Source organism: Hydra vulgaris, chromosome 03, assembly GCF_038396675.1.
Source record: "Hydra vulgaris chromosome 03, alternate assembly HydraT2T_AEP".
NCBI classification, from domain to species: Eukaryota; Metazoa; Cnidaria; class Hydrozoa; order Anthoathecata; family Hydridae; genus Hydra; species Hydra vulgaris.
The window spans coordinates 19,717,501-19,733,139 of record NC_088922.1 but is presented as its reverse complement, the minus strand read 5'-3'; the positions used below and the strand labels follow the sequence as shown (position 1 = coordinate 19,733,139).

The 15,639-nt window shown below is 26.3% G+C and overlaps 2 protein-coding genes and 1 long non-coding RNA gene across 3 annotated transcripts in view; 1 reads left to right on the top strand and 2 right to left on the bottom strand.

Moving 5' to 3' along the window:
• Window positions 1-697: 697 nt before the first annotated feature.
• On the bottom strand, window positions 698-4,792 carry LOC105843457 (putative uncharacterized protein DDB_G0286751). The gene is made up of 4 exons (XM_065792590.1): window positions 4,494-4,792; window positions 2,128-2,718; window positions 1,920-2,017; window positions 698-987 (listed from the first exon to the last, which is right to left on the bottom strand). The coding sequence occupies exons 1-4, from the start codon at window positions 4,519-4,521 to the stop codon at window positions 859-861; spliced, it is 846 nt and encodes a 281-aa protein (XP_065648662.1). The 5' UTR covers window positions 4,522-4,792; the 3' UTR covers window positions 698-858.
• A 4,258-nt stretch (window positions 4,793-9,050) lies between these two features.
• LOC100202070 (lambda-crystallin) overlaps window positions 9,051-15,639 on the bottom strand; it is a 70,043-nt gene continuing 63,454 nt past the window's right edge. Inside the window, exon 8 of the mRNA XM_065792589.1 lies at window positions 9,051-9,322. Within this exon, the coding sequence (XP_065648661.1) occupies window positions 9,108-9,322 (215 nt within the window). The 3' untranslated portion in view covers window positions 9,051-9,107. The remainder of the gene's footprint in view (window positions 9,323-15,639) is intronic.
• The window catches only part of LOC136078000 (uncharacterized), a 10,194-nt gene continuing 5,930 nt past the window's right edge, over window positions 11,376-15,639 (top strand). The window contains exon 1 of the long non-coding RNA XR_010637438.1: window positions 11,376-11,463. This is a non-coding gene — a long non-coding RNA (uncharacterized LOC136078000). The remainder of the gene's footprint in view (window positions 11,464-15,639) is intronic.

The following is a 15,639-nucleotide window of genomic DNA, read 5'->3' as shown; positions in this document are numbered from 1 at the left end:
CTTCACCAAAGTTGCTTAGAATTGTCCATAGAATCATTCTAGGGGGCGGCTCTAATCGAATTTTTCGGCTCCAAATAAATTGGTCCGCCCTAATATATATATATATATATATATATATATATATATATATATATATATATATATATATATATATATATATATATATATATATATATATATATATATATATATATATATATACATATATATAAACACGCACACATACAAAAACAAAGATATTTAATCTAATCGCCATTAAAGTCACATTTTACGTTTAAAAAAAAATGGAAGTTGAAACTCACTTTATTATTTTTAGAAAAATTGACATGCCATTGTACAAGGATGCCATTGTACAAAGATGCCATTGTACAAAGATGCCATTGTACAAAGTTGCCCGCTGTTGCTGCAAGACACTTTTATGGCATTTATTATGCCGAGTTATTGCTGACCAATAATTTTATTAATATTATATGTTTTTATTTTCAGAATGTATTGAGATTTTCAGCACTTGTATATAAAATTTTAAACAATACCCAATCGTCACCACTTGTAATTGAATGTTCAAATAATACGCAATCTCCAGGTATAATTATTAACTATAGGTATTAACTTTTTTATTAAATTATATACTATAGGTATTAACTATTTAAAACTATTTTTATTTCTTTCGAATTTCCAAACAATACTCAGATTATGAAGTATAATAATTTTTAATTTTATTCAAAACTATATTTATACAAAATTAAATAAATACATTAGCTATATACAAAAAATGCATCATTTTTTTAGGAAAAGACTATTAATGAAAAGGCTAAGTATTAAAAAAAGTTCTAATAAAAAAAATAACCATCGAAACCTTTAATAAACCATAAACTCAATAGTTGGTGATACATTTTTATAAAACGAATCTCTGATTAAATCTACAGCTTCTTCGTGTGTAAGGTTTAGCAAACTTTTACCATCAACTGACAATATAACTTGACCAACCTATGTAACGTAATTGTAGTTTGATTTAATAAAATTACTGAAACTGTTTGAAACAAAATGTAATTTTATCTTATTTTAAATCAGGCCCGTCATTACTGGGGGTTGTTTTGAGTTTAACTCTTCCTAAACAATACTTTGGCCTGCCTATAAGCATAACTGTTTCAATACTTAATATTTTTCTTTCATGTCCTATAATTACTTCATACGTTTTGAAAAATCTTTTCAAAGAAATATTGAAGATATATAATATGGAAATATGAAATATTAATCAAAATCTTCGTAATTTTTAAAGATATAATGAAGATTTAGACCCGATATTAAATAAGATATAACAAACGCGAAATAAAACAGGATATTACATACAATATGAATTACGATATAATATACAATTACAGTGGCGTTCCTGGGGTTTATGTTGCCTTGCGCGGTAAACTTTCGATGTCACCCCGTTCGAAAAAAATTTGTGTGAATAGCAGTGTTATTAATAAAAAGTACGAAAAAATCTAAACCTGAAAACTATTGGTTATGCCAAACGTAATAATAAATTAACACGCGCATGAGCAGTTCTGTCATATTTTTATTTTTTTCATTTTGGTGTCACCCCTCTGTGTCAGGTCGTGATGGTCTCCCGTTCAGCCCACACCCTCCACACCTCCATAGTTACGCCACTGTACAATTATATCCAATAGTTGTTATAGTTAAATAAATATCAAGAAATTTAAATTTAAAATAAGTTGATTAAAAAAAATTAATCTTTTTAAATTAATATAAGGAAGTATTTAACTCAAAAAGTAGCAGCTCCTTATATACCTTATACCGGTTAGCTCTTTCGAAAAAAATAAAAGTATAGCAACAGGCCTGCTTATTGCTTAATAATATTAAAAGTATTTAAAATATATTTTTATTCTTATAACTAAACAAGCATTTGATACCTTCAAGTTACTCCCGTCAGCTGCACCCCCTGGATGTAATGCTGTAATTTTAATACTGCGATCGAAATTAAGAGATTTTCCACCTGATATACTAATACCTATAAATATAATTAACAATTAGGTAGTGAGGTATAAGTTTTATTTAATATTTTTTCATTGTAATAAACATTTTTATACATATATATAATCTTAATAAATTTATTTTTACCTATTGAAGGTTTGTTTTTTGGAATCCTGATCAGTTGTCTATCTTGGTCAACGCTCATATGCGATTGTAGTATTTTTTTACGCTTAATTTTTTTTTCTTCTGTTGCACCATTATCTGTTTTTGATGTTAAACTACTTGTTCTTGGTAAGTTACTAATGGTACGATTATAATCTGAACTATTTCCATTATTAAACTCGTCTTTTTTTTTTATAACTTTAGCATATAAATCTTCTAAATTTTTGTGTGTCGAACATTGCTCTTCGTTGCTGTAATTATTGCTATTATTATTGTTATTGTTGTTATTACTGATGAAGTTGATGTTGTTGTTGTTGTTGTTGTTGTTGTTGTTGTTGTTGTTGTTGTTGTTGTTGTTGTTTTCTAACTTTGTATAAACAATGTCACTACTACAAGCTTTTTCAAGCTTAAGTAACACTTGTCTTGGTTCTAAATTTAAAGGTTGCAAATAGTTTTTATCAACTGTAAAAGAAGAGAAGCTCTTTTTTAATTTATTTTGCTGGTTGTCAGTATTTGATCTTCTTGTATTAAGATCTTCAAACGAACTAGTGTTATTGGTAGGATGATAATGGCGCGCTAAATAAAAATAATTAATAAACAATTAACTATAAATTTTTTAAATGAGTTAAATAAATCTTACCGTAAATAAAAAGTTGATTTATGAAATCAATCTAAAAGAAAGATAAATATAGACGAAAACACACATAAACATATATGCATTAGGGTGTAAGTTAGAGTGGGTCAAAAAATACATAATAATTAGTTAAGTAACATTTTTGTGCGTTGACCTTATTGCTTCTATGTTTAAAGCGTTTTCTTCATTATTTAGTTTCTTAAACTATGAACATGTTTAATTTCTATTATTTAGTCTATTTAAATATTTTTCTTGCAAAATTCTTCTTCACATCAAGATATTTTAAAAACTTTACTCTTTTATAAACTCTTTGAAATTAAGGTTTATTAATAATATAGACTTCAAGATTCCTATAATATAGACTTCAAGATTCCTATAATATAGACTTCAAGATTCCTATAATATAGACTTCAAGATTCCTATAATATAGACTTCAAGATTCCTATAATATAGACTTCAAGATTCCTATTATATAGACTTCAAGATTCCTATAATATAGACTTCAAGATTCCTATAATATAGACTTCAAGATTCCTATAATATAGACTTCAAGATTCCTATAGTATAGACTTCAAGATTCCTTTAATATAGACTTCAAGATTCCTATAATATAGACTTCAAGATTCCTATAATATAGACTTCAAGATTCCTATAATATAGACTTCAAGATTCCTATAATATAGACTTCAAGATTCCTATAATATAGACTTCAAGATTCCTATAATATAGACTTCAAGATTCCTATTATATAGACTTCAAGATTCCTATAATATAGACTTCAAGATTCCTATAATATAGACTTCAAGATTCCTATAATATAGACTTCAAGATTCCTATAGTATAGACTTCAAGATTCCTTTAATATAGACTTCAAGATTCCTTTAGATGCAACTTTACTCTAGTGAGGATTTGTTAATTAAAGTAATAAACTTTAGATCAGTTTTTTTCATCAAGTTTTCGACTTCACATTTAATTCGATTTCAATTTTGCATGTAAATTTTGAAGCAAAAATATTCCAAACTTAAAATTTTTCTAGAATTGTAAATACATTTAGAATACTCAAAGTATTTAGGTTAATTCGGGAATTAATAACAGCTCAAGACGTTTTTACATTTAGTGGTACAAAATATTTTAATTGTTTAACCTGCCAACATTGGTGAATTATAGTTTTTTAACACAAAACTCCAGTATTTTATACTTCTATGTTTATACTGGAGTCAAATAAAAAAGTTATAAAACAAAAAGTCTCTTAAAACAAAATAAAACCCAAAACAAAACCCCATATTTAATCACTCAGCGGGCATTTGTTTTTAAAAGTTACGTTCTAAATGTATTTTAAATGTCTTTTTAACGTCTTTTAAACATTCTTACGTAAAGAAGGTTTTAAAGACGTTTAAAAAACGTCTAAAAGACATTTAGAACGTAACTTTCAAAAACAAATCCCGAAGGGCAGAGTTATCTTGTCTTATCTCCACCTTCAGGAGTTTTGAGATCAAAAACACTTTAAAAAAAGATTTTTATAACTCATTCACAACTTTTTCATTTAGTTTATAACATAGATTATATATATATATATATATATATATATATATATATATATATATATATATATATATATATATATATATATATATATATATATATATATATATATATATATATATATATATATATATATGAGTGAGATTGCAAGAGAAAGAGACTAAATAACCATTACATTTAGTAAAAAGTTTGATAATCTTCATGTTTTAAAACAAATAATAGCTTCACTTGCGTCTTTTTTCAAAGAAAAACTTCACAAACCAACAGAATTATTTCCACGGTTAAACTCACACAAGATTTTTATAAACAATCAAAACAAAACAACACTGTTTAATTTCAGTTACTCAAAGATTATATGTGTAAGTTCATAAATTAGTTTATTATCTTTAACAAGAAATTGAAGTTGAAATTCAAAGTACGTTAATGATATTGGTAAGCGTTCACTTTACACTGCTATATTTTAATGATTAGTCCATTGTTAAGAATCTAAATCCGTTATAAATAGCTATACACTCTCATTGGAAATCTCGGAATTTTTTTGAATGCAAAAAAGCATGACATAATCTTCTCTTTGTTATTTTTTTAAAACTTTTTGATGACCAACAGCATTGACAACAACTTTATTATTGTTTTCAAGTTTTTTCTAATTGAGTCTAGTAACTTTAGTAACGTCAGGTAAAACAATCAATTTCCATAAGTAGATTACATTGGATAAAAGTAAATAAATTTTTTAAAATTTTTCATAGCAACGTGCATAAAATCTGTTTATCAGTATTATGAGTTAGAGTAAATATCATTGTTACCAGAGATACCAAGTTATAGAATAATATTAGGGATTGGTTTTAATTCTTTTAAAGGTTTTTTAAGAGGATGACTAAAATATACATGATTTTGTTTGCTTGAGGTGGTAGGGCTAAAAAAAATACGAAATGTTTATAAAATATTGCCATTGTTTTTTACATATTTTGAAGAAAATTTGTTTAACTTTTATTTATTACATTTTAGTTTATAAGATTTTTAAGCAACCACGTACATTTTGTTTTGCCTATGTATTTACCCAAAAAAACAACATTACCCAACGCATTAAATCATTCATTAAAACATTAGCCAATGAAAGAACTGTAATAGTTAAAGATTATCAAATGAAATGATATTGCAACGTTTTGCAGTTTTTTGTATCAACTTTTGTGCATGCGGTTTTAATCTTATATTTGTCAACCTTTTTGCATTTTACTTCTCAAATATAAACAATGTTTGACAGCTACTCCATTTAGAAAACTAAATATAGATGTAGCAAAAGTTTATGCTAAAAAGAGTCTGAAGTATGCCTCAACTGAAATAAAAAACAACCATGTTGATGGTATAAAACCAATAATGAAAGATGTTAAAGCTGATGGTGCATGGCAACAACGTGGTCACGTTTATCTTAATGGATTTGTAAGAGCAATTGCAGGTGATAAGTGTGTTGATTACAAAGGAATATGAAAATTTTGTATGGGCTGCAGAATATGGAAAAATAAATAAGTTCAACTCAATACTTGGAAAGCTCATCATTTATGTCATATTAATCATAAACTTCTCGGTCAATAGCTGGTGCTATTGAAATCTTTGCACGTTTAATTAAAAGTAATAATATTATCTGTATCCATTATCTTAGAGACTGAGATATCTTTAGTAAAATCCATCTTTTAAAGAAGTAGTAAAATCCAAGCCATATAAAGGCTATATAAAAACTCCAGAAAAACTAAAGTGTATTGCATATGTACAAAAAAGAATGGGTACGCGGCTACGTAGCCTAATCAAAAGTTACAAAGGAACGTCAACTCCATTAGGTGGAAATAATAAACTGACTGTAGATATGATTAACAGTATGCAAAACTATTATGGTTCATTCTAAGAAGTTATACAAATAACATATATGCCACGAAAAAGGCAATATGAGCCATTTTGTTCTACTATACTGGATATTCGAATTAGAAGTTTTCCCACTGTTTTTGCTCATAAACCTAAACTCGTTGGCGTCAATATAAAAATGGAAAATTACATAGTACTTTAAAATACTATGCAAGTACATGTATATCTACCAATATGGATTTGTAACCTTTTCAAACCAGTGTTTTCTGATCTGTCAAATGACGAATTATTATCAAAATGTGAACATGGGCAGACTTTGTCTTCCCAATGGGCACCGAACCAAAAAAAGATGTCTTTTGAACGTTCAAAAGACGTCGAAAACGTACAAAAGAAGTTCGATACGTTTAAAAGACGTTCAAAAGACGTCTTTTTTATGTTCCGTGCATACTGGGTTATTGCATTAATTTTATCTTGATGCCCAAAAAATATATTTGTTTGAAAACAAACTTTTGAAAAAGGTATTACTTCAGCAATTTTACACAGTTATAAATTGTCCATATGATGTTAAAATTGTTTTTATTTTAATTGGACTATGAGGAACTGTTATTAACTCTAAGTCATTTGAACAAAATATTTCACGTTCAAAGCGCATGGAATTAAAATCAAGTAAAAAATAAAAAAATATAGAATTTACAAACCATTTTATGAGGGAAAAAAAAAAAATTTTTTTTTAAACGAATTACTTTTTCTAACCCTTCTACCTTAATTATATATATATAATTTATAGATGTGCAACTTTTTGATATATATGAATTTATTTATATCTCTGTTTATTATAAATTTTATTATATAATAAATATTACAAATATCTGTTCAACTTTTTTACACAGGTGTTTCAAATACATCATTGCTGTACTACAATAAAGCCATTAGTTTACTTTACACATCTATATCCTAAAATTTCTAAAATGTTTTTTTAATCTGATTGTTAACGTGCTCTAAGAAGTCCTAAAGTCTATTCAAAGAGCATTGCGGAACAGCGTTTAACTAGATAGTACAAACCACCTTCTTTACCACAATTATCTTCAGAGCTGGTAATGAACCAGGGACCGCTCCATTCTGAAGCAAACGCTCTAACCACTGCGCTATAGATGCTCAAGCTAATAACTAAACTTGAAACTATATAAATAAATATAAATAAAGTTTTTAAAATTATAAAATACTAAAATTCATTTTAAAATGTAAACAATTTTAAGAAGCATTCAACCTTATTTCAATTATAAATACGCCAGAAAAAAAGGAAAAAAAAGTAAATGAAAAATATTTGTAGATAAAAAGAAGCTTTAAACGATTAAGATTGAGTGGCTCAATTGTTCAATCGATGACTCAGCTCATAGATTTATTAATTAAGTTACATGACTCATGAAAAACCAGATTCTCCAAAGTGTTAATCCAAAATAAAACTGATAAATATTTTACCATTGAAAAAAATAAAAAACTAACCAAATTATTATTGATATTTATAAACTGATTTTTTATTTCTTTTAAATTAACTTTTTTCATTGTTTTTTCTTTTGTAAAATTAGTTCATATATTGACACATTTTTTTGTTTACTTTCCTTGATTTTTATGCGGACATAAATTCACTTCTGATTTCTTAGTCTATACAAGGGGTGCACCGATGCATCGGCCTGCTGATTCATCGATCATTTAGCCAATGCATCGGCATCGGTCTTAGTAACCATCGGCCGATGCCGATTGTTTTTAAAAACATCAGTTTTTTTTATTTTTGTGTTTCTATATTGTATGCAAAAATATAATTATTCCATAAACGAAAATGGTTGTATAAGCCTAATACCTGCAACCACTAAACCTTTCGAAATAATTTTTGAAAAGTTTTTAACCAAAGGCTTCCTACCTTTTTAATGTCTTTTTTTGATATAGAACAGGAATTTTATTACTTTTGCACCTAAACTATATAAGGAGAAATGTTTAAATTCAAGAAATGTGAATTTACAAAAACTTTTTTTTCCAGATGCTTCTCATCTTGATATTTTTATTTTGAAAAATTTCTTTTGAATGATTGTTTTAATCAATATCAAAATAGTCAAAGATTGGACTTGTAGTTGCTTTGCTCATTGTGGATTTATCTCTAGGCAGGATTGAAAAGTCTTTTTTTCAAAAAGAATGATCTTTATAAACTAAATTGGAAATTCAAAAAAAATTAAAAACGTTTAGCAGGGGGCAATAATACCTAATTAGCTACCTATAAAGACTTATTTAATTTCAGGTAAAGATATTGCATTGGAATATTAAATTTTTTGTTATAGCCATTGAAACTTGTGTCTCGGAAGGTACTTGTTGTTTCTTCCGTGACACAAGTTTTAAATGCCTATAACTAAAATTTTAGAATTCTGCTAACAATGTCTTTTCTCAAAGTTAAACAGATATTTATAGGTAGTATGTTAGGTATTTTTGCCCCATTTTAAACTTTTTTTTGAAATTCTAATTTAGTTTACATATGTCACTCCTTTTGAAAAACCAGACTTTTCAATCATACCCTTTTTCTTTCAAGTTTAAATCCTAGAATATAGTTCTAGATATGATTAAAGCTTATGTTTATAAGATATGATTAAAGCTTACATTTATAAGATATGATTAAAGCTTACAATACACCAATTTTAACTTTTCATTGTCATAAAAAATTGACACGACTAAGCTGAAAACCTTTTTTTCATATGTGTTTACTGTGTTCCTTTTAGCTTACATAGTAATACCATTTATTATTGTGTTCAAATTTCCTTTATCTTGCGTATGTTTTATTATATTTTTAGGATTAAAGTAAAAAAAATATAAATAACTTTAAAAAATTCAAAAATAACTAAATTTAGTTTTTATCTTTTCTATATATTAAAGAACAAAAAATTGTATAACATCATTTATGATCTGCGTACTTCCGATGAACAGCAAGTGCACTTAGTCGTTGATCACGTAGTGCGCGTCTGTCGTTTAGAGACTCAAGCGGAATTTTCTCACACATTGCTTGATGTATCGCCTCCATAGTGGAACCAGACCATGACCGGGTGCTTTCTTGCTCTTTACATATCGCTTCTATATTTGTTCCATACCGCTCGCAGTAGTCTTTCACACCTGGAATTAAAAAAAAAAAAAACCGACTTGTTAAAAAATAATAATTTTTAATGTCATTGTCATCAAACATATGACAAAATTGTCAAGGTCATCAAAAAATAAAACAAAAATTCACATGGCAAATTACTATTACAAATACTCAGTAAAAAAAGCTATTTATCAGTCATATTTGTGACGTCATCAATTGTCAATTAAAAAGTCACTTGTTGTCACGCATAAATAAAAACTTTCGAAAACCTATAAAAAAAATAAGCAAATTTAAAAAAAACACATCACTGAATAGTAAGTATTTGTACGTGATATTACGGCAGGTTTTCAAAAGTTTCTTTCAAAATATATAACGTTTTATTCATAACTTTATTTCGATGTAATTCTTAGTAATAGCAAAATATTAAAAAATAATAGCTAAAAATTTTTTATTTAATTATTAGAAAAAATAGTTAGACTTGGTTACTTTTTACATTTTACAGGTTTTCCAAAGGTGTTAAAATATTCAACATCAACTATTTCATTACAAAGTTTTTAGCATTCTTTTACTTTGTGATTTTAAAATAAAATCCGTTATTTAAGACTTATACTGACAAGTCAAAAGATAATTTTAGCGTTTTAAATTGGTGTTATTCAGGCATTGAAAAAAATATATATGGGTTTTCTAGATACTGGATTTGAAAGTTTGACTAAATCTTCAGAAATAGTGACTAATTTTTTTTTATCAATAGCCGGCTTCTGTAACAATCAAGCAGAGCTCAATAGCGACTTTCTTCAAAATTCTTTTAATGTTGTTGCTATTTGTACTAGAAGGTCAATGAAAAATATTTTTCAAAAAATATTTATTTGTTCTCAAGATATTGGACTTCAAAGTTTCACAAGTTTATTTTAAGATTATTAACAAAATGATGTCAAACGCAATTTCAACCTTAAAATTAGAACAATGTTTATACCTTCCCATGATAATTTCATTATTATATATTAGCTAGTTTAGTTCAAAGAAAGGATAGAATATATGATAGGCACACGGTTTGTCTACACACTAAAAATTAAAGGTAGAAATTTTTAGTTAAGGTAGGGTATGTGATATACCCTTAGTAAGGTATAATTTTCTACCTTATAAGGTAGAAAATTATACCTTTAAGTTAGAAAATTGTATGAGAAAAAATTGTTTTTAATATAATTTTCTACCCTAAAAGGTAGTGTGTAAATATCGTGCTTCAAATAGTATGCAAAGATTGATTCGTTATTTTTAATCTTTATTTTCATCCGAAGCTTTTGATAGTCGACAATTTTTATTAAATCATAAATCATCATTTAGTAAAGCACCTCAAAATATAGAAAAAAAAGCCTTGAAAGCTGTTTATAAATTACGTCACGCTGTTGGAGGGGTGTGACGTCAGTGTAACACTTTGCGACAGGAGTGTGAAGGAATAAAAAAGCTCCTAAAAATGTGTGATGTATATTATGAACATTTGCTTGTGTACCCTTGTGCTCCAATGTGTATACATTAAATATGTATAGACAAAGTTGTTTAATGATAATAATAATAACAAACGGCAATTTGTTCTAAGCAGTGACACTAAACTTTAAAAGTTATAAAAGTAACACTAAAAGTAAATAAAAACAACAACAACAATGATAATGATATTAATAATAAATGACAATATAAATTGTGTATGTATTATTATTATTTATTTGATTCAGACAACAAGTACTACGAAAGGTCCATAGTTAAGGTAAACATAATCAATTAATAATTCTGTTTACTGCATACACAGCAGCATTGCTACTGGCGCAGGCGACAAACTGATTTTTATGACTATGTCTACAGTTAAGCAATAGAGGCAATTATAATTTCATAAACATATTTGTAAAACTTGAGTACTTGTCATAGCCAAAAAACATTTTAGAACATTTTTCTGTAACAAAATGGTAAATTTAACAGAATTTTTACACTAAAATTATAACATACAAACAAAGACAACATGTCTTAAATAACCATCTCTTAATCTGTCTGATAAGATTATTTGCACGCATATATAGTCATTTCATCTCTCGATTTATGTCAGCATTATCAGTTAATTTTTTTTTCAATCATGTGACCTAGATACTTAAATTTGTCAACGAAAACTAATTCAGAAGCAGCTAAGGTAAATAGAGGAAAGTTATTTGACAGAATTTTATATTTCTACTTTGGATGCTGTATATTTTATTACTTATAATTACGTATAACAAAATATTATTAAGTGATGCTAAACAATTAATAATAACGTAAATAAAAAATAATAGTAATAATAAAAAGTACTAGTAAAAAAAAAAAATTGTAATAATTATAAGGAAGTGAATGATATGTCGCTTAAATAAAAACTTCATCAAAGGAAGAACGTCAAATTTGTGTTGATAATAAAATAATATAAAAACAAAAACTAATAAATGTCACTTTATTAAATAATCTCTACTAATCCTTTTATTTCCCTTGTATTACCCGATTCCTAAGTTTAGCGCTATGCTTTTATGTGCGTTCTCAGGTGAATTCCTACATAACCTTGTTTAGGTATTACATCCTAGATATAATACCTAAACAAGGTTATTCGTGTACAAATCATTAATGATGTCTTGAAAGAATTTTACAAATCGCTGATAATGTCCCAAGGGAATACTTGTGTAGCAAAAGTTACAAAAAAAAAAAAAAAGAAAGTTAATACTTTAGATTCTTGAATTTTAAACTAGATTTTAACGAATAGGGAAACACATTTTTTAACGAATAGTAGATCGAATATTATATAGTATATATATTGACAGTTTTATGAGGATCCAATATTCGTTAAAAAAAATACAGAATACTTATTAAACTTTGTAACTGAAGTTTAACGAAAAACGAATATATAAATTTTGTAAAAGAGGTTTAACTAATATTCGATATTCGAGTTCGCTTTAATTCGATTGGCGAAGCTAAACAAACTTCGAGCTAACTAATCAAATATGATAATAATTCTTCGTATTAAATGTACTAAGTATTGCTGCATATGTTTGAAGATTATGCGTAGGAATAACCAACAAGAATAAATTCGTAAAATACATAGCAACAAAAAAAAATTTCAAGATTTAAAATTGTAAAAGAATAACGATTAAAAATGACATATTTCATTGGATGGGAAAATCTAATGAATTGCTTTTATCATTATTACAAACTTGATTACTATTTATTATAATATTATTATAATATATGTTATTATAAAGCGTGTCTATTACTATTTATTTTTACATTAAAATAAATGAATGAAAAGTCTCTTGAAACTTTCATATTTTAATAAAACACAAAAGCGTTAAAAAAAGTTACGCTTAAAGGACATTAAAAATACGTAATATAATCCGTACAAATATAAAATTGTTAAAATTTTTGAGAAAACCACAACAACTTAATCCATATAAATCCACTTTAATTTTACTTTAAAGATAAAAGATCAAAAACCAATGAAATTGATTACAATTCCAAATTACGTGTGACGTTTATTTAAAAAAATTTAAGTCATTCGAAATATGAATTTAATCGCTAATCTTTATTATGCCCATCGTACGACTATCAAATATTCGGTAGTCGTACGACTATATATTGTACTATTATTGACTATATATTTGGTAGTCGTACCTATTTAGATCTCCATATAAATCCAAATGTTTTTTAAAGAGTAGTTTCAAGATTTTTTACATTAACTTTCCCTGAATGGTATGGTTTTAACAATTCTAATAAGGTATCACCCAATGTCATTTCGTCAAACTAAATTCTGGTTCAGCATGGGTGTGATATGTTTACTAATGTACATTAAAAATTTTATAAAAATCTTTTTGTATTTGTGGTAAAAACGTTAACTATTTTTTATGAAAGATTTGTTTATTTTATTGCTGCAGTTTTTAATAAAAACAGAAAAAATTTTCTAAATTAAAAATTACACAAAGATGTGCATAACAAAAAAAAAATGTTTTATTTAATAAAACTTTAACATTTGCTTTAAATAATTTTAATTATTCCAAACTTTAACCTACAATAAACAGTAAACCCAAAAAGACAAATTTTCGGAAATAGTATAGCAAATAATTGAGAAATTCTAGAAAACTCATTGAGGACTTGTTGAAAATATATTTTTTGTGGGTTACAGAAAAATATCATATTTATAATGAGCAACTTAAAGCTCATTCTTGCGTCGCACAGAACTCACAGCAGCCACTAAACCCGAGTTAATGGCGAGAAAGTCTTTCAGCACATTTTTTTAATAAGAAAATGTGGCTATATCATCTTATTTAAATTTAAAATTATGTAAATGTTAAAGTCATTTTTAAGTTATACTTTTCAAGTTTTTTACAACTAAGTCGAGTTCGCACAAAGAAAAGGGGTATATAATAGGGGCTGTCCATTAATTACGTCAACAATTTTTTGACGTAAGGAGTATATAATAGGGGCTGTCATTAATTACGTCAACAATCCCTCCCCCTCCCCGTTGTCAACAACTTTTCAAACTTTCAGAGACCCCTCTATAAAATTACGTCAACAATTAATTTACCCTCCCCCCTTCCTTTCTTATGCAAAATTAAAAAAATATGAAAAAAATTAAACATTTTTAAATAGTAGTAATAGTAGTAGTTTACAACTTATAGAAAAAGTTTTAAAAGTAAAATGTTTAGAAAAAAAAACTTAGTTCAACTTTTAACTTATAAACACTTTATACATATATAGCCATTTAGAATTACAAAGGCTTTGAACAAAAAGTGAATAGGAGTAAAAGTAATTACTACATGCAACACTATTGGTATAAACTTCTTTCAGTGCATGGTAGAAGGTAAAAAAATTTAAATTCACTCAACTTATCGAAGAACTGCAAGTCGATATTATGTTAATAATAAAAAAATCGTTCCAGTTATGGAATTTAAAAGAACAAAGAGAAACATTAAAACTTTGATGGAGGAGTGTATTTCTCGATGTTTTCCGAAATTCTTACTATGATAAAGAAATCGTAACTATTGAAATTTTTGATAAGATCTTCAAGATCTTCTTTTAAAAAATAAGTTAATATTTTTAAGTTGTTATATTACGATTAATAATTGCAAACTTAATATATATATATATATATATATATATATATATATATATATATATATATATATATATATATATATATATATATATATATATAATTAATCTGAAAGTTATGAAATACATATATATATATATATATTTATATATATATATATATATATATATATATATATATATATATATATATATATATATATATATATATATATATATATATATATATATATATATATGAAATGTGGACATCATAAATATATATAAAGTGGACATCTGTGGTTTTACCCGTGTGACCACACGGGTAAAACCACAGATGTCCACTTTTTGAAAATTTTGAGTTTGAGATATTTTTATGAAATTCTAGTACTAAGCTACTTTAATTTGAAAATTCATAATAAAAAAACTATGTTATAAGGTTCTAAGGTCATTTTAAAAAAAGGGCAACTTTAAAACAACCACTGTCGTCCAATGTTTACTTGGTAAAAAACGCAGTTGTCCAAGTTATCAATAACTAAACCAATGATAATAAAATAATAAGTCACGTGACCAGCATTTATCATTTAAAAAATATGGCGGCTAATCTAAACAACCATACAGTCACAGAAAAACCTAAAGAAAAAGGCAGTCAATGGAAGAAAAAGAGAGTTTACTCGAGATCTGAGATTAAAAAATCATGTTATAGGAATACCATGTAACTGTGTTAGTCTGAAGTGTTTTGAAGTTACAACAGAAAATGACAGAATAAAACTTATATCTTATTTCAACAACTTGAAAACAAAGGATGAGCAGGATTTGTATATTTCTTCTCTTATTTCTGTTCATAGCATTAAGCGTCAATGAAGCAGAAATTTAATAATTGAACAATCTAAATTTCATAGTTATTCGTTTAAGTATCATCTGAACATTGTTAGAGATAAGAGTTCTACATATGTGTGTATCAAAGCATTCATATCTAGATTTGGTTTGACAGAAAATCGTGTAAGGCAAATCATAGAACTTCTTTCAGCCACAGGTATGTAAAAATAAATTATGATATATATATATATACCGGTTTTTACATCCATTTAAAACAAACATGACATCCATTTAAAACAACCATGACATTCATTTAAAACATCGTGCCAATCAATTAAAACAATCGCGATTTTCAATTAAAACATTTAACGCATGCGCAATCTCAACATTCTATATTATTCAAAAAAGAAAGGTTTTATTTTAATACATATTTATATTTTTT

Coding starts and splice junctions, on each gene's coding strand:
- LOC105843457 (XM_065792590.1), bottom strand. CDS start 4,521: ATGAAGATTATCAAACTTTTTACTAAAT. Junction 2,719..4,493: donor TATCAAACTTTTTACTAAAT/GTAATGGTTATT, acceptor ATTTTTATTTAG/CGCGCCATTATCATCCTACC. Junction 988..1,919: donor CTGACGGGAGTAACTTGAAG/GTATCAAATGCT, acceptor TACGTTACATAG/GTTGGTCAAGTTATATTGTC.